The following is a 27,435-nucleotide window of genomic DNA, read 5'->3' on the forward strand; positions in this document are numbered from 1 at the left end:
AGATTTTTGTTCTCATTTTGAAGAAAAAACAATATTCGAAAACTTCGTTTTTAATGAAGTGAGGGAACAACAAACGACAAAAACGAGATACACTTAGAAAGTGTTTTGATTTTAAAAAAAACAATTCGATTCGTTAAAAAAAATTTTCTAATTTTGTAAATATTTTTAAATTATTTTTTATTTACGAACACTTAAAAAAACTTCTTGTACAAAAATCTAATTTTTTTTTAAAAAAAAGCAAAAATGAAACAACCATCGGTTACTTATTCCGCCACTAAATGGACCGATACGTTGACAATATTTTCTTGATTAAAATCAACACAGACGAAACGTTAAGTGAACTAAACGATTAATAAAAAAAGAAAAAGATCGTGACTTTCGTTTTGGACCAAGCTACCTTAGATTACGGAAAGTAAATACCCTGATACATAGAAATGACTCAATGGAGGGAATTTCTCTTCGAGCGAAGACGAATTAATTGCAATGTATAAAACCGTAAAATATTGGACGAGCCCCGAAGGCATTCCTGAAGAAAACATTCACGTAATAGTTAAAGCCCCTAGTACGCTCCTCTAAATACTTATAAAAGTACTAACTTATCTATTTAATAGACAATTTCAGAATTTTTTTCGCCAGGTATTTCCAAACTAACGAAAGAGTGTGAAAAAATAATGGGGATGATACATACTGGTTCTTTCGTAGAGAGCATTTCCTATAGGAGCAGAGCTCGAATCATAAAACATCAGAAATTATTACGTAGTAGAAAAGTTGTCCAACTATGAGTTCGTGACTTAGGGGTCACAATTGGCTTATTTCATCACGTTCCGACAATGACTATAAATTCTGTAATCCGCAGTTGATTTCTGATAAGGAAGGTCATCTAGCGTGCACAACTACGATCGAAAAAAGTATATTCATTCATACCTTAATTGCGAAGTGTCTCGTCCGGACACTTCTTTCAAACTGCGATAGGTTGGTTTCTTTTTAACGAGTCCATATTATATATAGCTGAAATAATTTTGATGCTCGGAGAAAATAGGACGATGGCTTAAAGTAAATCTTACATCACGTTACACAAAGTTACTGCGATTTATTTTTTCCGAAGTAGATCAATCGCACCAAGCCATATTAGTCAAATAAGTCAAATGAATGAAATGAGGTAATTTATCAGTACATGGGGAAAATGATTACATCATCACATCATCAAAGAGTCTATCTAAATAGGTATATATATAATTATTTATTTTTTTTTAAAAAAAAATTAGAACCTTTATTTTACGTAAATTTCAATTTTATAAATATTACATAATGTTTAGACTTGCAAATTTGTCGAAAACTGTCATCAGGAGATATTCCAATAATAATAATGGTAAGAATAATAATAAAATATGTTTTAGTAAGTTTGTTAAGGACATAAATAACATAATTTTACTATATAAAAATTAGTTACATCTAAGGCTCATGAATTTTTAACTTCTGACGAACTTAAAACCTTTCGCAATGGCGCTGGTCTCGTTACATTTGGCGGAGCTGCTGTGCTCGGCAACTGGAAACTCGTTAATAGTTCGATCGACAGATCGTTAGTCCCAATCAATTCGGTAGGTAAAAGAAGTTTTAATGATCATTATCTTAAGTGCAAAACCACTAAATTTAGTATTTTCATTCAAATCTAGAAACTAGATCATATTGGAAATCAAAACATTGAACTAATTAAAGAGGTCCATTTCATTAAAGACCGCCTTAATCTTACTGAGAAAGACCGCCTTCCTGAGAAAGACTGTGATAAACAAGGTTGATAAGTTGATAATGTACACACGCGTAAGTATAGGTAAAGCTTACTTTATTAAATAAAAAGGAACCATTAAAAATAATTAAACTAATCTATACAATTTCTAATATAGTGCGAACATACTTCGAATTATTTTTTACAAATTTGGAAGAACTGAGATCTGATTTTCCCCCACATAATGCTTATATTACACATAAAAGTAAATGTAATTTGCAATTAAGCTTCGTTTTTATTTGAAAATATGTAATTACATATACTATATAGAATAAAGATAATTACATTTAGCGAAAGAAGTATATAAACTTTGTTATAATTTATACAGAAAAACTTGCTGAATTGTTAGTTGATTTGCCAAAATACATATTTTGCAGTATAAGGGTTACACAGACTGGCTTTTTTACTTCTATCATATATTTTCGAATTACCGTATTTCTTTGCTCGCTAAAGCTATCTTGTTCCTACCACTGTTTCTAATTACGAGATTCTTACACTACCTTCTATAATCACAAAATTTCTGAAATAATCTATCCCAAACATATACTGTATATAATATTTCACATATATGTGTTACTCCACGGATCAGTCGGATCATGTTATTCGCGAGTAACAACCTATAGAAAGTAACAATGAGTAAAAACAAGCATTCAGTATTTCCGATTATGGTCCCTTTTTCTTTTTCTGCAAGCGGCTTCGGTTCTATCAGAATTGTGAATTCTTTAAACGTTGTACTATGTCAGGCCAGAACTATATATCAACCAAAAAACCTATAAATAAAGTTAATTATACAAATATGTAATCATTACAATATAATACATATTATATTTATCTAACATTTTTCTAATGATAACATTTTATCTTGTATTTTATGTTGTTTTAATAAGGAAAAAAATAAATATATATATAAATTTGAATGTAGTATGTTGTATAAAAGTGAGTAAAAAATCAAAATCTCATTATTTTTCTTCTTTCCACATTCTATAATTGTCTTGATAACAAATAAAATTTATTTTTAAAAGCAGGGTAAAGTGATTAATCCATATTAATGAACTTTATTTATCAATATAAATCAGTGTAATATCATATATTAACGCTAATAAAATTCAATCCAATAAAAAAAAAGTAATTTAAAATTTCTTCAATGTTTTGTCTTTAAAATTATAATAGATAAGAAATTACAAAAGAAAAAAGTTTTTTAAAAAAATAAGAAATAGGAATAGAAAAGGAAAATAAAATATAAAATATTGACTATATAAATATGACCTACTTTTAATTAGATGAGTTGTAACTATGTTAGATGGATTGGATCATTGGAACGAGTTTAGTTTTTTTTTTGTCAAAGATAAAATTTTTTTTTAATCAACCCCTGATATGAGATTCTGTGCGGATCAATTTAGTATATTGACTTAACGATAATTTAATTGGTTAAAACTAAATGTTAAACTGAACTAAAATAATAAAATGATTAAAATGTACATTAACTGCAGAATGAGAAAATGGATTATTATTTGAAACCATTAGATAATTCATAGTTTTAAACCTATTTTTTTTTATCTATTATTCATAAAATCATTAAACCTAATGATATAAACCTATGTTAATCATATTATTGTGAATGATAATATTGTCCATATATTAGCTTATTTAACGCATATTTCAACATGGCATAACTAAAATTATAATTTTTAAAATTAAGCAGTGGTGGAATTTATATTAAACCACTACTGTAAGTCATCGCATAAATCATCGCTCTGATTTAAGGGAAAGAAGATCCGTTAAAAAATTGATTTACGGATTGATTGTTCGTATTTTGTATTGGTAATCTTAATCTCCCAACACGGGTCGTATCAATTCGTCTTTCTCGACGATCATTCCGCCTTCGAATAATAAGACTAGCGTAAAATGAAGGAGTACGTTCAATAGTTTCGGTAAAATTGGATATATGAGATTGATTCATTGTGAAAATTGTTTTTTTTTCAAAGACGAGAAAAAAAAATGGAATAAAAAAATTCGTCAAAGCAGGAAAAAAAAAGGAATTTTTTTTTCGTTAAAAAATATTTGGGTTAAAGAGGGGGTTATATGAAAATAAAAAACATTTTTTTCCCGTGTTTTCTTATTATTGTAACACTTTATAAACATAATTTTTATTGCTGATTGAATGAATATTTGGAATATGGATTGTTTGGTATCTGAACTTATTGCTGACTGGATAAGAAAAGATAAGGTATATTGCAACATTCTGATTACTTAATAAAAATATATTTTATACAAATAGATCGCCGATCGAAAGACAAAATTTATGATTTTTGGGGTGAAATGGAAAACAAAACGTGGCTACGTTATTAAACAACGCATAATTATTTTACCGGTATAAACCGTATTTTTTTTTATCGTAATATAAACAAACATCCTATTTAATCAGACAAAATGAACACAATAGATACAAATAGATACACGTACCGTATATATATATATATTATAAAAAAATTTTGACAACAAAGTAATAAAAAAAGGTTGATTGAAACAATTAGGATGATCACATACAGCAATAAGGGAATCAAAAAGTAAATGTTCATCGTAATTATTATAATTAATATTTGTATTTGTTTTAAGAAAGAAAAAAATAAAGAAAAAAAAGAATTATTATGATTATTTAAAATCCTTTTTCGAATTTATAAAAAGCACTCCAAATTTTAGAATTCTCTATCTGTTGCATGCAACAGAAGTTTCTGTCTGATGAAATCGTTCATCAATTGATATAAAAAAAATTATACAAATTTTTTTCAACTTGAAAACAAAACATATTAGTTAATAATATATATACAGTATATATAGTATACAAAAAAAATATATATATATTTTTTTTTCATTTACATTTACGTTACATTATACTGATTAAACTGTATATATTATAAAAAAAATTTTTATATATATTAAAAAATAAAAAAAATTTTTTATATATATTAAAAAAAAAATAACAATGGTTATTGCTCAATCACGCAAGATCATCGTGGACAATTTCACATCATTTAACGCATATCATTTAACACATATAACACAAGGAGGACAAGGAGGTCAATATCAACATAAACCCGATTTTCACCGATCACTGTGTAATGTTCTTCGTGTAAATTTTATTACGAATTTAGCTTTATTGTTTAAAAACATAAGAAAAAGAATAAAAGTAGATCCTAATTACATTTTAAACCGTGATCTGTTTATTTTTTATTTTTTTTATTGTATTTTTTATATTTTATTATCCTTTTTATCCCTTTTATCCTTTTTATCCTTCTTTCCTTCCTTCTCCCCTTCCCGGCTTCCCCCCTCAATTTTTTAGTATATATGGTAATTATTATTATTAATTATTACTTATAACTTTTTTATTATTATTTTTTATTTGGTTCGCTTGTTTATTATTATTTAAATATTATTTGGAAATTCCGGACTTTTGGGTGCATATGTATGTGCTATGTACTGTATGTACTGTGTAAATATGTATGTATGTTGCTTAAACAAGATTAAATAGCTCAAGATAACCTTGTTACCTGATTCGAAAATTAAAAAATGTGAGGTAATAATTGGTTTGAATAAATATAATTCGGAATTTTGAATGCAAATTTGATAAAAATAATCACATACAGTAGTATGATCACGAGGTCAAAAGGTCATTTATTTGAACAAACACAAAAGGTTTATCATTAGATTAAATAAAGTAAAAAAAAAGATCGTACGTTTAATTGAGTTTTGTCATCTTTATTACCTTGTAATTTATTAATTACTTTATTATTATTAGTTAAAAATCATATAACTCTTAATTTTATTACAAATACTTTTGAAACTGGGAACCAAGTTCGGAACATCGATCGAATAATCTAGAAAAGATAAATATTATATTGTTACTATTATTACTATTATTATTATTATTATTATTCCTGTTTTAATATTAAATACAGGTAAATGTAATGTTATGTGTGTAATCATATCTTATATATATCAAGTACTAAATATGTATTATATGTATTCTTCTAATTTCTTTTTTTTTTTGTAAATTTATCATTTGCATCAAAAAAACTCACGAGGTAATTTTGTACAATATGTCACCAAGTGAAACCAACCACTCACCAAATATGTTCCTTCTCATTAAAACATTCCAAAAAGGATCTCCGATTTGATTATAAGTTTACTCAATTACCGTAATAATTCCGTAATTTTGTCATTTTGTAATTTGATAAGATTGTAAACTATTTTGTAATCATGTCAAAATAATTTATTTTAATAAAAACTGTGAATTGTGGATCTTTTTCTCGGTTGTTATTTTTGGTACATGTCACAAAAAAAAAAATAAAAATAAAAAAGAGGAAAAACAATAAACAATTAAACAAAACTCACATTTTTCTCTTTTAATCATAAAATAAAAATGTTTGTTACATGTTTGAATTGTATACCCAGTCGGCATGTCCCCCAGTCGATCTTTCTTATTAAAAAAATTTCTGAAACAATAAAATAAAAAAAAAGAAAATCTTATCCCAAAACTTTTTAAAGTTTTTTTTTTTATATATATATATTATTTATTTGCCCCAAAAAAAGCTTAGAATATGTCAAAAGCTTCAACATATTTCATCCGAAACATAACATAAACATACAATACATACATACATTACAATGATTACATACATTTATCAGGTTTAAACCGTCCAAACTATTAAGGGAAATCGAAACTTTTAAAAAAAAAACAATTTTTAATATTTTTTTTGAGTGACCTAACATCATTTTTTAACTCGGGCGCGGAAAATTTTTTTTACTCTTTTTGTGGGGTATTATTTTTTTTTTATGTAGTACTTATTTTTTCAAAAAAAGTTTATTATTTTTATTTATTTATTTATTTAATTTTTTTTAATTATCTATACTTGGTTTTACAAAAGAGAATGAATGTTTCTTTTTTTTACTTTTTTTTCTTTATATATATATAAAGTTTCTAATTTAATTTATTTGGAATTTGAGTTCAATGTATGTAATGTAATAATGTATGTTAATGCTATGCATTGCATAATTAAAAAAAGGTTTTTTTTCTTTCTTTTCCATCCTTACTTTTTCTTTTATTATTGTGATTAATTATTATTATTATTATTATTATTATTATTATTATTATTATTATTATTATTATTATTACTATTATTATTATTATTATTAAACATTCGCGGACAAATCAATCAACCAATTAGACCTTCTATTTGATAAATGAAATGATTTTGACTCTTTTTTTTTTTAATGGTTAAACTATGGTTAAACTCAAAATGAACAAAAAATCTAAAAAAAGAAAAAACATTTTGTCATAATCTTCCGTTATTGCCGTTAAATTTTTATTTCGCGCTCGAAAAAATTAATATACAGTAATCATTCATTGTTGATCCTTTAGAGAGAAAAAAAGTGAGAGTGAGAGCTAATTTGGCGTAACTTAAATATTAAAAGTCTTGGGAAAAAAATAATACATTTTACATTGGTTTAGTTATATATTGTATATTATTTGTTAAAAAAAAAGAAAGAAAGAAAGTCTTTTCCATTACTATAATAAAAAAAAGTTTATATATTATTGTCCTTTTTTTTGAGTGATGTTTACTCTTGGTATGTTTTTTTTTTTGTTTTGTGATCATTGTGTGATTTGTTGATTTTGTTAAACCATTCTATCATTCCATTTCATTCTATATTAACTAAAATATTTATTATTTATTATATTATTATATTACATTTTTTATATATATTTATAATTACATACATGCAGTCATGCAGAGAAATATATATAATTTACCCCTGATCGACATCATTACGTGGCCTATTTTCAGTACATGTAATAACTATAGTTTATTTTGTGATGTTAATAGTAATGTTTTACATTTAGTAAATTAAGTTTACTATGGTTGAAAAGTAAATTTTTACGTTTTAAAGGAACTGTGTTTGGATTTCACAGATGATATATCAATTTCTTCAACATTAGAAATTACTGCTTTCATTAAGTTTCTTTTGCATTGGATTTTTTCGTATTCAAATTTTCTGTTGTATTAAAATTTTCTGGCACATCCTTGTAAATAGATTATATAAAATAATTAATAAAATTATTTCAATGGTTAATAATAATATAGTCATATACCTTAGAAACACCTGGGAGTGTTATTTTGCGATAGTTAGCTTTTGTTTTTCATTCTGTTTTCGATATCTAATAAGTAAGGCAAATTAATAATTTGGTAGCAACATAAAATTAATAAATTAATAGTTACTTATCCTGCTAAAGACTGATGTAATGTTACATTCATTATTGCTTGTGAATCCAATCCCTCGTCATTTAATTTCTGAGAAGTATATTTTCGTAATGAATGATTTACAATTCTTCTATTTGTATAATCAATTCCTGTAATATTGCAGATCTCTTTTAACATTCCAGTTAATTTGTCTTGACCCATATGAGAAGTAGTATACCAGTTTCCATTTTCAATTTCTAAACAATAAATATAATTTTTAATTAATGATTACTAGTTTTATTAAATGTGTTATTTAGGAAATAAATTAATACCTTCAGGATCTTTATTTACGCGAAGAAAAAAATTTGCTTCAGCATTTCTTGGATGTAAATTTAAATATTTCTTGATATATATCACAGCATGCACCATGTACCCCTATTTCATCTGGTGGAATAATATGTATAGGATGTTGATTAGAATTTGTTTTATGATAATACCCGCCTTGATGAGTTATCTCATTCTTTAAAATAATCAGCTATAATATTATGGTAGGATCCACCTCTCCATGCTATACAACATCCAACCCATAAAATACCCTTCTTAATAGTCCATCTGGCATATTATTTGACATATCAGAATGGTATCATTTCTTCATTAGTAAGAGGATCAGCTCCATTATAATCACCATTATTAATTTCTTCTAATTCAATCATTCTAGCATGTAAAGATCACGTACAGCTCTAAACTCATAATCTTCGTGTAAATTAAATAGTTCTTCAGTTTAGTTTTAAATATTTCCTAATAGAACCTATTTATAGCACATATCTCATTGTATAAAGAGTTTGCTTTGTATTTATTATTCTCCCTTGTTTTATAACTATTATAAATTCACATAAAAGTAGTGCAATAACCTTTTTATCATAAAGAGTAAGTAAATCTATATCAGGTTGTGTATTTTTTACAAATTCTTCAAATCTAGAAAACCATAAACGTGTATTTTGTTGAGTATTTTTAGGGTTTGCAAACTGTAGCATACTTTTGTAAAGTTTCTATACAAGGATGGTTATATGTTTCTTTAAAAGTGGATGATTTTGAAGGTTCTTTGTTTATTTCAGAAAATTGGGCATTTTCTATATGACTTAACTTTTTCTTTTAGTTCGTCTAAAATAACTATCTGGAGTTTGCATAATGCTGGCAAGAATTTGATTTTGGCCCGCATTATGATTCACTGATGACGGTATATGTAACGATAATTTGATATACCGATATATTTTTCCCCAAAACAACAGTATCGGTACATAGAGGTCCGACTGTAGTAGTAGTAGTTCAAATTATTCAAAATTTAATAATTATAATCATTTTTTCACGGGTTAAGAATTCAAAAAAGAAGTAAATAACTTTAAAAGTAATTATAATTAATGATAAATTTTTATTAGTATTCTATTATTTTAAAAAATGAAAGTGAATATTAAATGTACATGAAATTTGATTAGAACCTATTATAATTGATGTGAAATAAATTTACAATATTACAGTATTATGAGTGAGTAATTGGTTTCTTCTTCCTCCTGTTCTTCCTATTTTCTTTCTCCAATTCCTTCTTCCACTTCTTTTTCTAAATCTTCTTTCAGCTATACGAAAAATATTAAGAATAATAATTCAAATTATAAGGAACAAAATTAGTAAAATTTCGGATACAATTCATTGAATATAACTGAAAGCTCGAATTATAAATTATGGTTACCTTTCATTTTTAAACTACTCCTTAACGTGGAGAGGTATGACGAGCTAGGATAAAGTGCATTAAGTGCATTTATATCATAAGCACTTAATTTTATACATTGGCCTGAATTGTGGAAAGATATTTTTTATTAGACGAAGCTGGCTGTATGAAACAAATCGAAAAGAGTCATATACAAACCCATAGCATTTGTTCTTTCCGTTCCTGGCTTCGCTTATATACATTGTCCTTGGGGATAACATCTCAGGAAATAAATCAAATAATACATGATTGATTCTAGATCATACAGACCAAAATACACCACATCCATCTCACATACTTTTCCAAAATCTCTATTATTTTCTTTAACTATAACGGTTAAATATTTATCACGGTCTGGATGACGGTGTTCATGGTAGAGCCCAAAACATGCATCAGTTCGTATACAATATTGCCCTCGGGATGTGGATAATTTTGCAAGTCCTTGGTTATCAACAATTCCTTTATAATTGTGAAGTGGAATGAGAGATAACGAGTTTGAATTATAGACAAATATGGTAAGTACCTGGTCTTTTTCTTGCTTACCAACACAGGACCAATATCCACCCTTACACCCTTATCAACGATTTTTACATAATCTGATTGATCCGTTCTTTTCACGAATTTTACTGAACTAACGTCGGAGATCATATTCATTGCATTTGACACAATGTTTTGAATTCCCAAGGCCACATTATTGTCGAAACTATTCCGTTCGGCCACAGGTTTGTTCATTTTTTGATACAGACATCAGAACATGGTTTACGCATATTCTCTTTATAACAAGAGATAACATCAGTATCAGTCCATTTGGCAGTATAAGCGACTGATGGTCGTTCCATTCTTTCACGTTGAGATTATTGTACTTGTTGGGCAGCTTTTTAAGATAGTTGTTTGGAATGTGAAGAACTTTTCTTCTTTTTGTTCGACTTCTTCACGTAATTTCTCTTGAACAATTTCAAATTGTTTGCGATTTAACCCAGGTTATTTAACCCAGGGGCAAGTTAGCAAAACCCATAAAAAATATATATTGTATAAATTATTTGTATAAATTATTTATTTATTTATTTATTTTTTAAAGTTTTTTTTTTAAAGTTAGGCTTTCCCTATAGGCTATATATTACAATGTTATGTAACGTAAATGAAAAAAAAATTTTTTTTTATGAAATTTATAGAAAGCTTATTTATGATGTTATTAATTAATGCATGATCAAAAACGTATTACGTGGCCCATTTTCATCCAATCATTCGGTCCTGTGACCGACATAGCTACTCCTCTATCCAATAACTATTTAATACAGCCACACCGCCACACAAAAATTACCACCGGTAATAATAGAAAATTTGAAATTCAATAATAATACGAAGTTTCTTTAAAATTATTAGCTAAACCAAGAAAACCTAGTTGAAATCTTAAACTATTACAAATAAGAGTGAGTATTATAATACGTCATCTTTTGAACAAAAAAAAGAATAAAGAAAAACCATCCACAATGCAAAGGTGGCTTGCTAATTTATTATGTTTATTTATAGATTTTAGGATTTTTAACCATGCTTTTTTTTTATAGTCTCTATAAATAAATGTAATACAAATGTTGATCATTATTAACGAATGAGTGAATCGTACATAATTTTTGCCGTTAACGTTATTATCGATAAAAATGAAATTAACTTCGAAAGTGAGTAGGTTTGCCAACGATATTTTAGATATTCGAATATACGAATTTTGACGATTTCGACTAAACGTAAGCGAAGATAATTAATAAGCGATTGGATCATTCTTTAACGAAAAGTAGATCCATTAAAAAATTGATTTGTAAATAAATAGTTTGTGTTTTGTATCGGTAATCGTCTTATGCGATTCAATCTATACATATTGTTAATTGTAATTCTTAACCGTCGTTGATTTCGGCGTCTACGAATAGTAAGACTAGCGTAGGACGATGAATTGTTAGATGTTGTGTCTGAAAAGTCGCAAGGAGCATGTTCTATTTGAGTTGCATTTATTGTTCGATTTGTTGGTTGTTGTTCATTATCCATTATAAAAATTATATATATTTTTTAAATTTCTTGTTTATTAAATTCTTTTCTTTTTTTTTTCTTCAAAGTGAAAACTGAATCAAAAATAATTTTGCAGTCTCTTTTTTTTATATATTTATACTAAATATATATCATAAAAAAAAAAAAAAAATGGAAAGAAAAGTGCTTCTACTTGACTTTCAAAGAAAATAAAAAATATATAAAATAAAAAATTCGTGAAAGCAAAAAAAAATATATTTGCGTTAGACACCAAAGATAGGGTTATTTATATAAAAAACAGCAATAAAAAACAAAGATTATTTTTTTCCTGATTCCTGATTTTCACGAAAAGTTCCAGAATAAAATAAACTGTTCCGAGCCACATTAAATAATTTGGCGTAACCTGTCACACATTTATGAAAAGCCACTATCCTATTGAAATTCCCAATAAGGAAATCGAAAAATTAAAGCTCCGCACATGACCAAAAGCTTTTGTGTGCGTATTGCGCACATGATTTAAAATCTGAATTTCAAACACCCAATTAATAAAGAAATTGTATTGAATTCCAAATTCCAACAAATGATTTATTTTTTTCTTTCATGATAAAGAAAAAAATTTAATAATAATAATATTAAAAAAAGAATAATTTAATTATTTATTTATTGATGCACTAAAAAAAAAAGAATTATTTTTTCCGGTTTATTAATTTTTTAATGTATACAGCTTTAATTTGAAATGTTACAAAGAAAAACAATTTAAGATTGATAATTACCATTGGTGAAATAGGTTGATAAACCAAAAAAAGTATCTTCTGTTCTTCGTGAGATTGCAATTATAAAGGGTTGGGACTGTGGGGAATAAGTGATGGTACTAAATTTGGTTAGTGCTTTTTATAATAATTTTTTTTTTTTAAAGAACAATTCAAACATTAAAAGTAAGTCATCAGTTTATTACGTACGGGATGTACTAATTTAAGTGATTTGGCTTTCTTTTCTTTCTTTTGAAATGTTTATTAATCATTACATAAATGTAAACTTATCCAGGTGACCGACTTATTATTGTGTTCGGCCGATTAAATGATCATCCCTAAGAGTTTCTGGGTCACATTTTTAATATAACACAAGGAATTATTTTTTTTTGGTAGCCTGAACAAAGAAAAATTATTTGAGGCGGACTACATTTATTTTAAGCCGTGATTTGCTTATTATGTTACTTGTAACATTCTTTGTATAAGTTATAGCCTATAGGGAAAGCCTAACTTTAAAAAAAAAACTAAAAAAAAAAAAATTATTTACACTCTTTCAAATTTTTTTAAAAAATTTCTTTAACAAAAAATTCTTTTTTATGTGATATATATATCAAAAAAAAGGAAGAACACGCTAGATTTTTGTTCTCACTCTGAAGAAAAAAAACAATATTAGATACACTAAGAAAGCGTTTTGATTTTACAAAAAAAACAATTTGATTCGCGAAAAAAAAAAATTTTCTAATTTTGTAAATATTTTTTTTATTTACGAACACTTAAAAAAACTTCTTGTACAAAAATCTAAATTTTTTTTTTAAAAAAAAAACAAAAATGGAACAACCATCGGTTACTTATTCTACCACTAAATGGACCGATACTGGTGTTATCTCTTCTTTTAAATAACAGCTTGATATTGTTCAAGAGAAATTACGTGAAGAAGTCGAACAAAAAGAAAATTAAGAAAAAGTTCTTCACATTCCAAACAACTATCTCAAAAAGCTGCCCAACAAGCATAACAATCTCAACGCGGAAGAATGTTACAACCATCAGTCACTTATACTGCTAAATGGACCGATACTGAAGTTATCTCAAAAGATTCCAATTTTGGATAATTATTCTCTTTAACGCGGTTTATTATCGTGATTATTATGGTCATTATTGAGGTTATAATTATTAAGGTTGTTATTAAAACCTTCAAACCTTCAAAACGCATTTTTTTTTCTTACAAAGAAACCATTGTTAAAAAAAAGTTGTTTTTGAAAACTAGATTTCATTAGAAATAGAGATCATTCATTGTTCAATTATTCATAGAATTTTTTTTCATTTTTTAATTAAAATAATGAATAAATAATTTTATCATCATTTTTTTTTAAAAAAAAAAAACCTTTTTTTTCTTTCCAAAGAATTTCTCAAAATCAATAATAATACTTGTCGGCGTTTGATAAACAAGAAATCCCAAAAATGTTCCTAATAAAAACTTTAAAAATAATGGACGAATTAAAAAATGAACGAAACCGAAACAAAATAAAAATATATATCCATTATATTCTTTTTTTTTACTCCTTTTGTTTACTAGTATATTTGAAAAAAAATCGGAATAACAAGAAAAATTCTTTTTTGTTTAGGGAAATATTTTTTTTATCAGTTTATATAATATATTTAAATTTGAGCGAACATGCATTTTTATCACGTGAATAATTTTCCGGTTTTTTTGTAACACACTGTATATTTATTATTTTTGTTTTCCTATGTTGAAAAAAGGTGAATATTATAAACTATATTTATATGTTTATTATTATTTTCTTTTAGTAATTTCTAATTTTTAAATGGGGAGTTATGAATAATAGGGTTTTTTTCCGAAGGGAAAAAAGTTCCCCTTCCCATGAAATAAATAATACTAGTATGATAAACAACAATCGACTTTACTTCTTAAACTATTTATGGTTTAAATAATTTTCTTTGTAAAACTTACTTTTAATGTTTGTATTTGTTTAGAATTTGTTTTAAGAAAGAAAAAAAATAAAAAAAAATTTAAACCCAATTACAGGGATGTATTTTACCGAAAGAAATAGTATACATATAAATATAACAGATAATTTATAATATTAATTAACTTTTAACATAGAAACGTAAATGGAAAACATAAGTAAAAATAAAAATGAATTAAACATACGATTGAACGTGCTGTGCATGTAACAACAATTATTGTGTCAATCACGCAAGATCATGTGTAAGAGTATTAAAAAGTAAAACTTATTAAGTGATTCTTTTAATTACAGATAGAACAATATTTTTACAAACTCCAGCCAGTATTATTATTATATCATATAACCAACAAAATGAACACAAAAAATCTTTTTCTTGTTATTCCGATTTTTTTTTTTGATAATAAATGATAGAAATTTTGATGACTATAAATATAAATACAATAAAATACATTGTTGGTTATTTATTTTCCAAAAATCATTTGAATAGTTAAATTTTTTGGATCTTTATCATAATAATATTTTTAAAAAAAAACTACATTGTCCACATTGTTCACATTTGTTAAAGGAATATATTTGTTATTATCGTGGTAGCGATATATATTGAACATATAAAATATAGCCATAAATGATAATATTGATAAAAGTAAGGATGATTTAACTATTGCATATGTACAGTATTCTATGAAGCAATTTTATATAGTAATGGAATAAATTGGAATTGGTGCAATTTTGGTGCATTTTTTAGGAATCATTTTGTATAACACAATACCATCATCTTCGTTTTAGCTCTGAAAATATTGGTAAAGTACATGTATCAACAGAATCCGGTAGTGTAGAATCAAATCATGTTATAAATTATTTTAAAAAAAGTAATAATTTTAATAAAAATGGCAAACCCGTTTAATTACTACTACAGTCAGACCTCTATACTGATATCCTATGTACTGATAATTGTCTGTTTCTATGTCCCATTTCACAATTAATAAAAAAACCTCATTGTACTGATATTATATATATTTTCACGATGTAACAATTGTAACATGTACCGATACTTTTCTTTGCCCCTTTGTAATTAATATATAGTAAGTTGTACCGATACTTTAGGCACTGGTATTAATTCGGGCCAACACTATAAATTTGACCGGAGTTAACATATCAAAATCACATGACATTTAATATATTAGCTATCAGGAGTTTGCATAATGCTGGCAAGAATTGGATTTTGGCCCACATTATGATTCGCTGATGATGGTATATGTAATGATAATTTGATATACCGATATATTTTCTCCAAAACAATTATTAAGGATCTGCAAAATAAATTAGGATCTGAAGAAAATGGGAATCCGTGGCGGCGTGGCGTCAAATAAAAATTTATTATAAAAAACAATTACCCACCAAAAAATTTTCGGTAACGTGACTTGACGAGTTTTATTGGTCAGATTTATTTTATACAACATATCTTAGAAAAAATTTCGCAGCTTTTTTTCAAAAAAAAAATAAAGTGAGGGAACATTTATCTTAAAAAATACTTGTAATTTTTATTAAAAAAAAAAAAATTATAAAGAAGCGTTTAATTTAAATATTTCTTATCAGTAATAGTCCTTTTCACTTTACAAAATTTATTGTTGGTTTTTTTATTAAAATAAGTGAATAAATTATTTATTATTTTAGAAATTTAACAATAAATCTTCGTGTTAACTTAATAGTTCACCTTTTATACTCCCAAGGTTGTAAATAAAATTTTATAAATTTTGTATTTAATATAAAAAACGCGTTTTTATTTTCACAACAAAATAATACAATAAGTTTAAGAAAATAGAATAGACTATAATAAAAAAGAATAATATATATTTCAAGGTGAATTACTGGAAAAAACGCGCTGTGAAAAATATTACTTCTACTATTTTTAGATTAGTAGTACAAAGTCACGTTACCGAAAATTTTTTGGTGGGGAGTTTAATAATAAATGATTGTCAGGCTGATTGACGTAAGAATGATTAACCTTTTATAGCTTTAGGTTAAATAGGCTAATGATTGACATTGTTTAACGCTAAACGCCAACACTAGACCTGACTCAATTAAACAGACACCCAGCCCGGCTTGCCATACAAATGGGTGTAAAACTCGCACATATACACTTATCTTTAAATGTCCTGGTTTTTTTAACTGATTCATACGTTCAAACATAAATAAATAAATAAAGTTTCTGTGATTTTAACCTATTTTATCCTGCACAATCAAAAGTTACAATAAAAAAAATTTTTTTTATCGTTCTCGCTGACGCTATATTTTGTACCAAACATTATGCATGATGAAATATTAATTTTCACCTTTTTTGTCCAAGTTAACTTTATCGTTAAAAAATTGGCGTGCATATTTATTATACTTAATTTAAATGGAAATTTTTAATGAAATCAAATTTTATAAAATTCGTTAAAGGCACGACAAAAAAAAAAAATATATTATTTTTCGTAAATTTTTATAAATAAAAATTCATTCACGTAATATGGAAGAAGTTGAAACTCAAAATAATACTTTAACAATAGAAGTTACAAATGACATTCCATCAGAAACGAAGGATGAAGAAATTGAAAAACATAAGAAATCAATTTATCGAATTATTGTTTCTCAATATATCAATGAAGAATATGGTTCAGAAAATTATGTTGTTACTTATAGTCGTAAAGATAAATCAGTTCTTGGATGGTCAATTGACATTGAAAAGAATAGTCCACAACAACCCGATGTTTATTTTAAGGTTGATCAAATAGACGATCTCTTTAATAGTTTATGCGATTATGCACAACTAAGTAAAAAAATCTTGTCAATATATTATTCTGGGAAGCATTGTAAGTATTTACTTTGACTCAAAATAATAGTAATTTAATTTTATGTTTAATTAATAATTTATATTGTAATTGTAGGGTTGATTGATTTAAATAATGATCGTACTAGTAGTGACCGATTTCTTGAACTAAAGAATCCCATTTCTTGTGGTGTGGGAGAATTTGGACATAATGCTATTGGATTCCTTCCTAATGGTGATTTAATTCATGTATCATCAAGTGATCACAAAATTTACAAGTACCGTTTAATAGATAAACCAAAAAATAAAGTTCCTTGGGAATGTTCTCAAATTATTGATATAAAAATTCCCAAAGATTTAATAAATGGTCAAATTAATTTGAAATATTGTCCTATATATCGAACAAAGTTATTTCTAATTGTTAACTATAATAAAATGCTTCAATTTGATTTATTGACAATGAATTTAGAAAGACAATACCATGAATTTCCTTCGAATCCTTATCCAGTAATAATGGATAAAAATCAAACGTTATTGGCGATAGAATCAGCATGGAAAACTTACATGTATTCAATGGAAACCGGAATGTTGATTTATAAGTGTGAGTATTACTTTTACGATGCATATAATTTTGATATTCATATATTCTAATTATAATTTATTCACAGATGATGGGGTACCAATCAAATTCATAACTATAAAAAATAATTCCGAAAGATTATTCGTTAGGCGTGGTCATGAACGTAAACTTGTAGATCCTTATTACCAAGTTTATGATGAAATTAATATTTCCAGTGATTTTAATGATACAAGTGTGATGACTAACTTAAATAGAAAAATTTTCATTGATAATGGTAATGTTTGTATCACAAATGGAATTGATGAAAATAAATTGCAACAATTATCAGACAAGACCACATATAGAAATAGTATTTATACTTTATCTACCTTTAAAATTATACAAAGTATGCTTAATGAAATTATTAACCAAGTGGACATTAAAAAGGTTGCACCATCATATCCTGAAGAGATTGTGTTAAAAGATGAAGTTGAAATTGAAGATATCGGACTTTGTAAAATTGTTCTTTATAATGAAAACAATTATGATCATATGAGAATTGAAACAAATGGATACAATCTAGAAGTACCAATATGTATTTGTGGTATGCTCTCATTTAGACTATTAAATAACCAGGATTGGGTAATAATTGATATGAAAGGAATCAGTATTTATACATTCGGTAATGGGTTTACATATCGATACTTTTGGAATAATAATGAATGGAATGATATTTATGAAAACTTCAAAAAAGATTGTGGCAATCATTACGATATTAATTTTACTAACACACACTACAAGTCACTTATTGAAAGAATTCTAAGAAATGAATTTGATGATTCAAAACATTCAATACCTATCACAAAATTTGTAGAGGACCATGAAAATGAAATAATTGAAGATATTATAAATGATAATTTTGTAACGCCGAAATTTGAAACTAAAATGTTAGAAAAAGCAATTGAAGAAAATTGGAATGTTATTGTTTATAAAATTGTTGTAAATAATTTATCACCAAGATTTGGAAATGAAATATTAAAAATAGCAATCAAAAAAAGATGCGATCATATTGTTCAACAAATTATTGAACTAATTCAAGATTATTCCGAAAGTTACATGACTATCATTAGTTTAAACTTACCAGAATTTTGTGATCATTATCCTGATTACATAATCAAATATATCTCACGCACTTCTTTTATATTATCTCCTTATTGTTATAACATTAAATATTCAAAAAATACTTCACTTTATTCATACACAGATTTTATTTATATTAAAGAATCAAATATGAAAAATAACTATTTTAAGTCTATTTCAACAATATATGAATGGTTAATTCAGCATTTAAGGATAGAGGAAGAAATCCAAGTAATCAGTTTCATTGTTCCTTTTCCTAAAATTTGTGTATATCAAGATGACTCCAAAAATGATGATGAAACTGAAAATAACCACAATATTAAATCAAAAATAATAACAATATTAAAAAAAATGATCACAGGACTAAAAATAATCATGATGATACCAAAAAGTAATAGTATTTGGAATAAATTTTTAAATAAACCAAAATCTATTCTATTTTGCAATATAGATAGTAATAATTTTTATAATTGGTGGAATTTTGCTGCAATTATAGATTTTAAGTGGAAAACTTTTGGAAGAATTTACTATTATCTGAACTGGTTATTTTATACAGTTTTTATGTTTGTTATGCATTAGCTTCTACATTAGAACAAAAATCTATCCCTGATCTTTTTTTTACACTACTTTTTATAATTTCCATTATATTTGGCTCAATATTTTTAATTTTTGAAATTCGATATCTTTTATGGGATTATAAAATTTATTTAAATGATATATGGAATTTATTTGGTAAGTAATTTTTATTTAATTGCTCTTACATTAAAACAAAATTAACTTGTATTTAATCATCAATAGATGTAGGGGCATATCTTTTACCTATTATAACATCCATTTTTTGGCTTATTAATAAAAGCCAACCACCTTGGCTTATGGCAATATCTATTATATTATTGAGTTTTAAATTTTTATTATTTTTTAGAGTATTTAAATCGTTTGGAATTTATTTTGCAATAATAATTGGTGTTGCGAAAAAAGTTTTTCCATTTTTAGTGCTCTTATTTTTTATAATACTTGGATATGCTCAAGCATTTTTCATTATTCTAAGATCAAATAGTATTAATGATGATAATAATCCACAGAATCTTGCAACTAAATATGATTTCGTTAATTCGGATGGAACTATAAATAATACTACATCAATAATTCAAGAACCTGATTCAAATACAAATTTATTTAATTGGTTCCCCACTTCACTTTTAGCAGTATATAATCTTCTCACTGGTAATAATTTATTTTTTTATTTATTTACCAGTTTTTTTTAAAAAATAAAATTAAATATTTTAATAACTTTTTGATATAATTATAGGTGATTCCGGATCATTATCATCATTTACTTATCGTGAACATTCTATTATGACCATTCTATTGGCTACCTTTACATTTTTCACAGTAATCTACCTTATGAATTTATTTATTGGATTACTCAACCTAGCAATTGATGATTATAACAAAGAAGAAGAGTTTTTACTTCAAAAAGCACAAGTAACCATTTTTTACATTGTTAATTATATCAAATTTTATTTTACTAAATAACTAACACTTCACTTTCTTTTAAAGATTATTATGGAGATTGAAATATTTTATATGTTACCATGGCAACGTAATAACAACAAATGGTTTCCAGATTGGATGTAAGTATTAATTATATCGTATATAATCTGTTAATATTAAAATTTTTTTTGTACATTTTATTATTAATAACATATTTTAATTCTTTTAAGTTATTATGATATACCTGTGACTGAGATTCGTAAATTAATTAATGCAATTGATAATGAACAGACTGTGTTTAATTATCCTCCAATTATCAGTGAGAAATTGAGAAAGTTAGTGGTACTTACTAATGAAGAAGAACAAAATAATAAACTAGAGAAGCAAATAGAACAAACGAAAGATGAATTTACAAAACAAAATGTTGAGCTTAAACAACATATAAAAGAAGAGCTTACAAAACAAAATGTTGAACTTAAACAACAAATGGAACGTATTATGAAATATATTGGAATAGAACAAGATAATGAGAATGAGGAAGAACAAGATAATAAAGAACAAGATAACAAGGAAGAACAAGACAATGAACTAGAGCAAATAGAACAAACGAAAGAAGAGCTTCCAAGACAGAACGTTAGTCTTAAACAACAAATGGATAAACTTAGTCAACAAATGGAAAATATTATGGAATTATTAAAAAAAAACTAGACTTTGTCCCATGCAATTTTTTTTTTTTGTACATCAAGAAGGTTTAAAGGAACATTTTTTTTATAAGATTGATAATGTAAACAAACACTTTCTTTAAATAAAATTAATAAATATGAATTTCTCTTTATGCTGCAGTTCTATTAAAATGATCTGATAAAATTTTGATCGCCGAGTAATCAATGAGATAATTGTCTCACGTAATAGATAAAATGTTTCTATTGGAAAAAAGACCCAAATAAATCCTATACGAACAATAATTGTACAGTTCATTGCAGTTACGAAGTAAAGTGAATATATTAATTGCCTGATGCGATGCATAATCTTATAATACAAAACTATCTGTAAACCTATTCTATATGCTCTATGTAAATTATATATCTTGCGTTGGAATAAGAGTAACTGCATGACTTGTACATCTGATGACAGATTCTTTGCAATAGAAAACAAATGGAAGATAATTATTCGATAAATAGAGTGTGTTCTATACTTATTTTTTCTAATGGGAATAATCCCTCTTAATAGGACGTAATTGTACTTTTGCAAGCAAGGTATGCAATGAGTTTTTGTTATGGTAATACTGTAAATTAATAGATGATTCTCTCATAGGCACATGATTTGACAAGGGTCCTAACCTTTTATGTTCAAAAGATGATGTATTATAATACTCACTCTTATTTGTAATAGTTTAAGAATTTAACTAGGTTTTCTTGGTTTAGCTAATATTTAAAAAAACTTATTTTTTTATTATTATTGAATTTACAGGTTGAAATGGATCTTTATTATTCTTATACAATTAGAGAATTAGTTAAATTAATTATTACAATAAATTCTTTTTAAATCCTAGTGTTGGCGGAACATTGGTAGTGCCGGCCGGCATTAAATCACGTGACTTAGAAGTATCCGTTATCCGGTTCGGATAAACGAGTTCACTAATTACTGTAAAATATTTGCCCGTCATTCATAATGAACAGTATCATGTACAACAAAATTAAAGCCGAAAAGGACCATAATAATTCCAAATGTTTCATTATATCTCCGCATTTTTTTTTAAAAAAGGAAAAATCCGTGGTGATTTTTGATCTGCACTTTTTTTGAAACCGAAATCTTCATTTTAGATCGACAAACTTTAATTCTCCTGTATATGAATGAATGAATAACATGTGTACTGAAGTTACCGAAATTGTATTTAAATAGATCATATACTGATGCATTAATTTTTTTTCTTAGGCATAATATTTTATAATTTAATTATGTCTAAATATTATGTTGCTCTGAGTCAAGATGGACAAGAGGTTGCGATCTTCGACTCAAGTAAGAATTTTTAATAATTTAATATCTAAAAAAAAGAAAGTTAAAAATTAATTTTTGTTTATGAATTACTTTTTAGCCAAATTGGAATTATCAACTTGCACAATCGACAGATTAGATAAGCAAAGAAAATTAGCTTACGAACCTTTCCAAGTGCTTAATAGCAATTTATTTGATGGTATAACTTGGTCAATTTCAATTTCTAATAAATCAGCGAATGGAGAAGTCTTAATTGCATTATCTTGCTTTAATAAATATCGTTATTTGATGTCAGAAGATCAAAATTCTGCGCAATATTTTGAATCCATAAAAAGACAATCTATATGCAATATAATAACAGATATAACAGATACAACAGATACAAGTGACACTAATGAGACTGTTGAAACTCTAACTGAAATGGAAAATGGGGAAATGGCAAGCTTTGATTCTACTTGGTTATTTTCCACTTTAAATAAAGAAAGAATTCGCACTACAATTGATCATCTTGGTGGTATAGTAAAGTTTCTTAGTCCGTCAGATCCCAAAAAGCAGACTCTTATTATCATTCATGATTATGGTATTACAAAAACTTTAATCCCTATAAATTATCGTCAATATAATAATAATTGGAACTCGTTAAGAAAAACATTTTTTAATAAATTAATTGCCAAGAATTCAAAAGGTACAATTGAATTTTATTTCCCAATGTCAATTTCAAAACAAATAAAAGCTTGCATTGAAGATAGACCACAATTAAATATATTCAATAAAAATATCAAGAATAATTATCTTTTCTTACAAGATTCTAAATCAGATAAATTAAATATGCTTGAATGTTACAATTTAGAGGGTGGTGGATTAATTAAATCGTTTCAAGTAGATTCTGATGAGAATATTAAAGAAACTTTAAATTCCAATTTTAATAAGGCCTTTAATTCTATTAAAAATTATATGATAATTGAAATTTCGAAAAATGAAAAATTATTGGCTTATAATAGTAAATATCACCAAAATCATATTACATTATTTTCAATGGAAAATACTTTGAAAATTTGTACAAAGGAATTTACAAATATAAATGATATAATTTATATTCAATTTATTTGCAACGATGAAAAATTATTGATTATTGGAGAGCGAGAGGTTAGAGGAAGTCATGTAATTGAAAATTCAGACGAGATTGAAGTAGTTAAAATCAGAAAAAAAAAATCAATGAATACTACTGTACCTATACTTATAATTTGGGATTTATTTTCTTCAAATTCGGTAGAAGATTCTATCACGATCATTCATGATTCTTTAAATTCGTTAGATATCTTTCGACATTATCATAATTATGTTAATTCTAATGGAAATACGATTTATATAGATAAAAAAGGAACTGTTAAATCTTTATTAGATCATCCGGATCTAATCGATGCTCTTAAAAAATCTATGAATTATTTTTTAAAACCCTTAGATATAATCGTTGCACAAGAAATAAGTGGAAGTATGAAAAAACATGCGATTTTTCACTTAGACAATATACTGGATAGTCATACGACAGAGAATGATGCTATTGTTATCTACAGCGAACCATGGATAAGCAATAAAAAATGTTCTCGAATATCAGTATTTCTTAATGAAGATAAATCTATTCAATTAATCATTGGAGTTTTTTCTGTACAAGTTTGGAGAAGATTATCAGAAGGAGATAATCAAGTATCGCGTCTTGAATATATTTGGATAGGTAATAAACAAAAAATTGAAATTAAATCTTTATTAGTAGAAAGAAATGAATTTTTACTTGAATTTACATTACACGACGAAAAAGAGGATCTACCAGATATTATAAACAAAAAAGACAAAATGCAAATACATTGGCCACATAATGTCTTAATTCTTAAAGATGCATGTGTTGCACTTGAATATTGTCATTATCTTATTGACAATCCTGTAAGTCCAAGGAAAGGACTTTTATTCGAAGAATTTCGAATTCAAGTACAAAATATTGTTAAAAATTTTATTAAATATAATCCTCTCATTTTTCAATTAACTGATATTAGATATGACATAATGGGAAATCTTATACGAGGAAATTGTGTTTCTATTATCAAAAGAATTTTATTTATCAAAACGGAGAATTTTAAAAGTTCAGAAGGTTCAAAAGCAATGAAGGCAAAGATGAATAATCATTTACATTTCCCACGTTTATATTCTTGGGAGTCCAATTCTCCAAAAAAGAGTGACTTAGAAGTGGCTATCGAATCTATTACTGGGGTACATAGAAAAGAATCAATAATTGTTGGATATTTGTTAGATTACTATTCTGATAATGCAATGAAAAATACTGGATGGATGATTTCGGTCACACAGATTTTACCACTCTTATACGACCGTCACCTGGATTATTATGTTAAGGAGTTATTTTATAAACCATGTTTTGGAACGAGACAGTCATATATTGATGATTCTTTAATATCTTCATATGAATTGCGGAAAGCCCAACAGAAAAATATACATTCGATAAATATTCGACAAGGACTATCAAGAAAGCCAAGTGCTATAATTCCAGGATTTAAAAAAAAATTTGAAGATATTAAAATGTATTTAAAACTAAAGTAAGTTAGATTCATTAATTACTATGGTTTTGATTATAAGGAGCCTTTTTTTAAAATTTAATATTTTATTTATTTTATCATTATTAAATATAGCTTAATTAGCCTTAATCGTAAACACGATCCATGTTTGACAAAGTTGAATGTCGTTCCACTTCCAGATTTTTTTACTTTTCCTCCTAGTACTTCAACAAATAAAGAAGAGAAATTTCTTGATCATTATTTAGCTTGGCGTATTTTGAAAAATGTTGTTTGGCCTCATATATATGTTGAATTAGTAGATTCGCAATATTCTCCTTTTCATCGCGCATTAATGCGTGATAATAGGATAACGACATTCTCAAATCCTTCACTTGCTGCATTAATAGATTATAAATGGAGCAAGGCACAAATTTACTTTATTCGTTCTTATGCAACATATATTATTTTTGCATTAATTTTTTGGACTACTAACAATGTAACTCGTATTGAAGTTGTTACACCTATCATCGCAAAAGGAATTTATTTCCCATTGCAAATAATGTTGTTTTATATAGGATATCTTCGACTTGCCTTTGAATACCTTCAATTAAAGAACAAAGGTTACAGAAAATATATCAACGTTTACAATTTTTTCGATATTATATCTATAATTATGCCTTTAAGCTTGGTTATTTCTTTAAATTTTTTGGAATCGGGTGTGGATAAAACAAAGTTACGTTATTATACAGTTGCAGCTTCTTTAACTACATTTGTTTTATGGATTGAATTGGTAAGTACAAATTAAATTCTAAATTAAAATATTTTTTTTTTTATATAAAGAATAAGATTTTCAATTGTTTTTATTTCAATTAAATTATAGCTACTATTATTGCGATTTTTTTCAGGTTTGTAAAATTATTTGTAAGTATCATTATAAAATCAAAATTAAGATTTATTGTGATTATTTAGGACCAGCCAATTACATTAATATAAGCTTGAATATCATAAGAAGAGTTTTCTACTTTTTCGTTTTTATGTTAATATTTATAATTGCGATTGCACATTCAATGTAAGGGAAATTTCATGAATTGCATCTATAATATATTGTAAAGTATCTAACCTTATTATGAATATATATATATATATAGGTATATTCTTCTACGATCACCTGAATCGATAGATCTTGTACCAGATGGTGGTCAAAATTTCGCTTTATTTAATGCTGTTACCGGAGATAACATTGCTCCAAATATTACGATAGACCAGACATTTGATGTTGATAGAGTTAGTGATAATTATTTTTCGGATTTTTTGCAATCCATTGAAGCTGTTTATTTTTGGACTAATGGACGATGGGATCAAGTTGATCAATGGAATTTTTTGCCGGTTCAGGCATTATGTTTTTGTATGTAATTATGAAAATTTTTAAATATTATATACTTTGTGTTATATTGACACGTTCTTACTAATTCATATTTAATTATAGTTGCAAGTATATTACTTATTACCGTAATGCAGAACATGTTAATTGCTTATATGACGTAAGTTTAACTTTTAATTAATGAACAATTCGCTTTAATTCATAATATTAACTAAAATTTGCAACATAATTTAATTTAGTTCAGTATTTGATGAAGCATGTGCTTTAGGAAATCAAGCTGTATTGAAATTTCGTGCAGATTTAATCTGTGACTACGAAACTTTAATGAGATTTGTTGTCGATCTAATAGATGAAAGTGAAAACCCTAAGGATCTTTATTATGTCGCTAGAGTTGAAGAAGTTGAACGTTGGGAAAGCGAAATTAAAAAGTATTCTAAATCGCATAAATATATTTTAGTTGATAAATTTGATTCTTTGTCCGATGATGAAGAAAGTGACAATAGTGATGATGAAAAAGAAAATAAAAGTGAGATTAATGTAAAGGGTAAAGGAATAAGATATTCTGGAAGTACAAAATATTCTGGAAATATACGAAGTATACGACCTTCTGTAAATAGTATTGGTGAGAATCATATTGAGAAATTGGAAAATAAAATAAAAGAAATTCATGATGATATAAAAAGTAAGATGAAAGATTTGGAAGATAAGCTTAAGCAACTCTTAGAGTCAAAAAATTAGTATACATATACATATACTGTATATACAGTATACTGTATTAATGTAAGATTGTCAGTTTTCCTCCGTTTTTTATATAATAAGGTATTTCGTATGTAATAAGATATTGGTATGAATAAATACAGTATATACATATTAGTCACTAAGTATATCGGTCGCACATTGTCGTATGAAATCTTCTAAAAACCTTTGCATCTATAAACAATCATCTGAAAGTTTCGAATAAAGTT

General features: G+C 26.1%; 9 protein-coding genes across 9 annotated transcripts; 4 read left to right on the forward strand and 5 right to left on the reverse strand.

Moving 5' to 3' along the window:
• Nucleotides 1-483: 483 nt before the first annotated feature.
• Nucleotides 484-782, forward strand: OCT59_009467 (uncharacterized protein; the record flags this gene model as incomplete). Its single annotated transcript, XM_066133581.1, has 2 exons — nt 484-543; nt 612-782. The coding sequence occupies 2 exons, from the start codon at nt 484-486 to the stop codon at nt 780-782; spliced, it is 231 nt and encodes a 76-aa protein (XP_066000008.1).
• Nucleotides 783-1,183: 401 nt separating this feature from the next.
• On the forward strand, nt 1,184-1,946 carry OCT59_009468 (uncharacterized protein; the record flags this gene model as incomplete). Its single annotated transcript, XM_066133582.1, has 6 exons — nt 1,184-1,224; nt 1,317-1,369; nt 1,447-1,598; nt 1,674-1,718; nt 1,777-1,818; nt 1,902-1,946. The coding sequence occupies 6 exons, from the start codon at nt 1,184-1,186 to the stop codon at nt 1,944-1,946; spliced, it is 378 nt and encodes a 125-aa protein (XP_066000009.1).
• Nucleotides 1,947-3,542: 1,596 nt separating this feature from the next.
• OCT59_009469 (uncharacterized protein) lies at nt 3,543-3,743 on the reverse strand (the record flags this gene model as incomplete). The annotated part of the gene is made up of 1 exon (XM_066133583.1): nt 3,543-3,743. One exon carries the CDS (start codon nt 3,741-3,743, stop codon nt 3,543-3,545), a length of 201 nt encoding a protein of 66 aa, XP_066000010.1.
• A 4,315-nt stretch (nt 3,744-8,058) lies between these two features.
• On the reverse strand, nt 8,059-8,638 carry OCT59_009470 (uncharacterized protein; the record flags this gene model as incomplete). Its single annotated transcript, XM_066133584.1, has 4 exons — nt 8,059-8,276; nt 8,352-8,360; nt 8,446-8,539; nt 8,615-8,638. The coding sequence occupies 4 exons, from the start codon at nt 8,636-8,638 to the stop codon at nt 8,059-8,061; spliced, it is 345 nt and encodes a 114-aa protein (XP_066000011.1).
• Nucleotides 8,639-9,540: 902 nt separating this feature from the next.
• Nucleotides 9,541-9,944, reverse strand: OCT59_009471 (uncharacterized protein; the record flags this gene model as incomplete). The annotated part of the gene is made up of 3 exons (XM_066133585.1): nt 9,541-9,650; nt 9,764-9,865; nt 9,941-9,944. 3 exons carry the CDS (start codon nt 9,942-9,944, stop codon nt 9,541-9,543), a joined length of 216 nt encoding a protein of 71 aa, XP_066000012.1.
• A 286-nt stretch (nt 9,945-10,230) lies between these two features.
• OCT59_009472 (uncharacterized protein) lies at nt 10,231-10,513 on the reverse strand (the record flags this gene model as incomplete). The annotated part of the gene is made up of 2 exons (XM_066133586.1): nt 10,231-10,240; nt 10,305-10,513. 2 exons carry the CDS (start codon nt 10,511-10,513, stop codon nt 10,231-10,233), a joined length of 219 nt encoding a protein of 72 aa, XP_066000013.1.
• A 1,047-nt stretch (nt 10,514-11,560) lies between these two features.
• OCT59_009473 (uncharacterized protein) lies at nt 11,561-11,818 on the reverse strand (the record flags this gene model as incomplete). Its single annotated transcript, XM_066133587.1, has 1 exon — nt 11,561-11,818. The coding sequence occupies one exon, from the start codon at nt 11,816-11,818 to the stop codon at nt 11,561-11,563; it is 258 nt and encodes an 85-aa protein (XP_066000014.1).
• Nucleotides 11,819-17,040: 5,222 nt separating this feature from the next.
• On the forward strand, nt 17,041-21,241 carry OCT59_009474 (uncharacterized protein; the record flags this gene model as incomplete). Its single annotated transcript, XM_025308307.2, has 8 exons — nt 17,041-17,383; nt 17,459-17,941; nt 18,009-19,430; nt 19,619-19,771; nt 20,243-20,263; nt 20,349-20,524; nt 20,600-20,673; nt 20,764-21,241. The coding sequence occupies 8 exons, from the start codon at nt 17,041-17,043 to the stop codon at nt 21,239-21,241; spliced, it is 3,150 nt and encodes a 1,049-aa protein (XP_025188824.2).
• A 1,250-nt stretch (nt 21,242-22,491) lies between these two features.
• OCT59_009475 (uncharacterized protein) lies at nt 22,492-27,208 on the forward strand (the record flags this gene model as incomplete). Its single annotated transcript, XM_066133589.1, has 8 exons — nt 22,492-22,552; nt 22,629-25,131; nt 25,225-25,879; nt 25,970-25,994; nt 26,059-26,158; nt 26,238-26,494; nt 26,576-26,630; nt 26,710-27,208. 8 exons carry the CDS (start codon nt 22,492-22,494, stop codon nt 27,206-27,208), a joined length of 4,155 nt encoding a protein of 1,384 aa, XP_066000015.1.
• Between the last annotated feature and the right edge of the window lie 227 nt (nt 27,209-27,435).

Source organism: Rhizophagus irregularis, chromosome 17 (assembly GCF_026210795.1).
Source record: "Rhizophagus irregularis chromosome 17, complete sequence".
Classification (NCBI taxonomy): Eukaryota; Fungi; Glomeromycota; class Glomeromycetes; order Glomerales; family Glomeraceae; genus Rhizophagus; species Rhizophagus irregularis.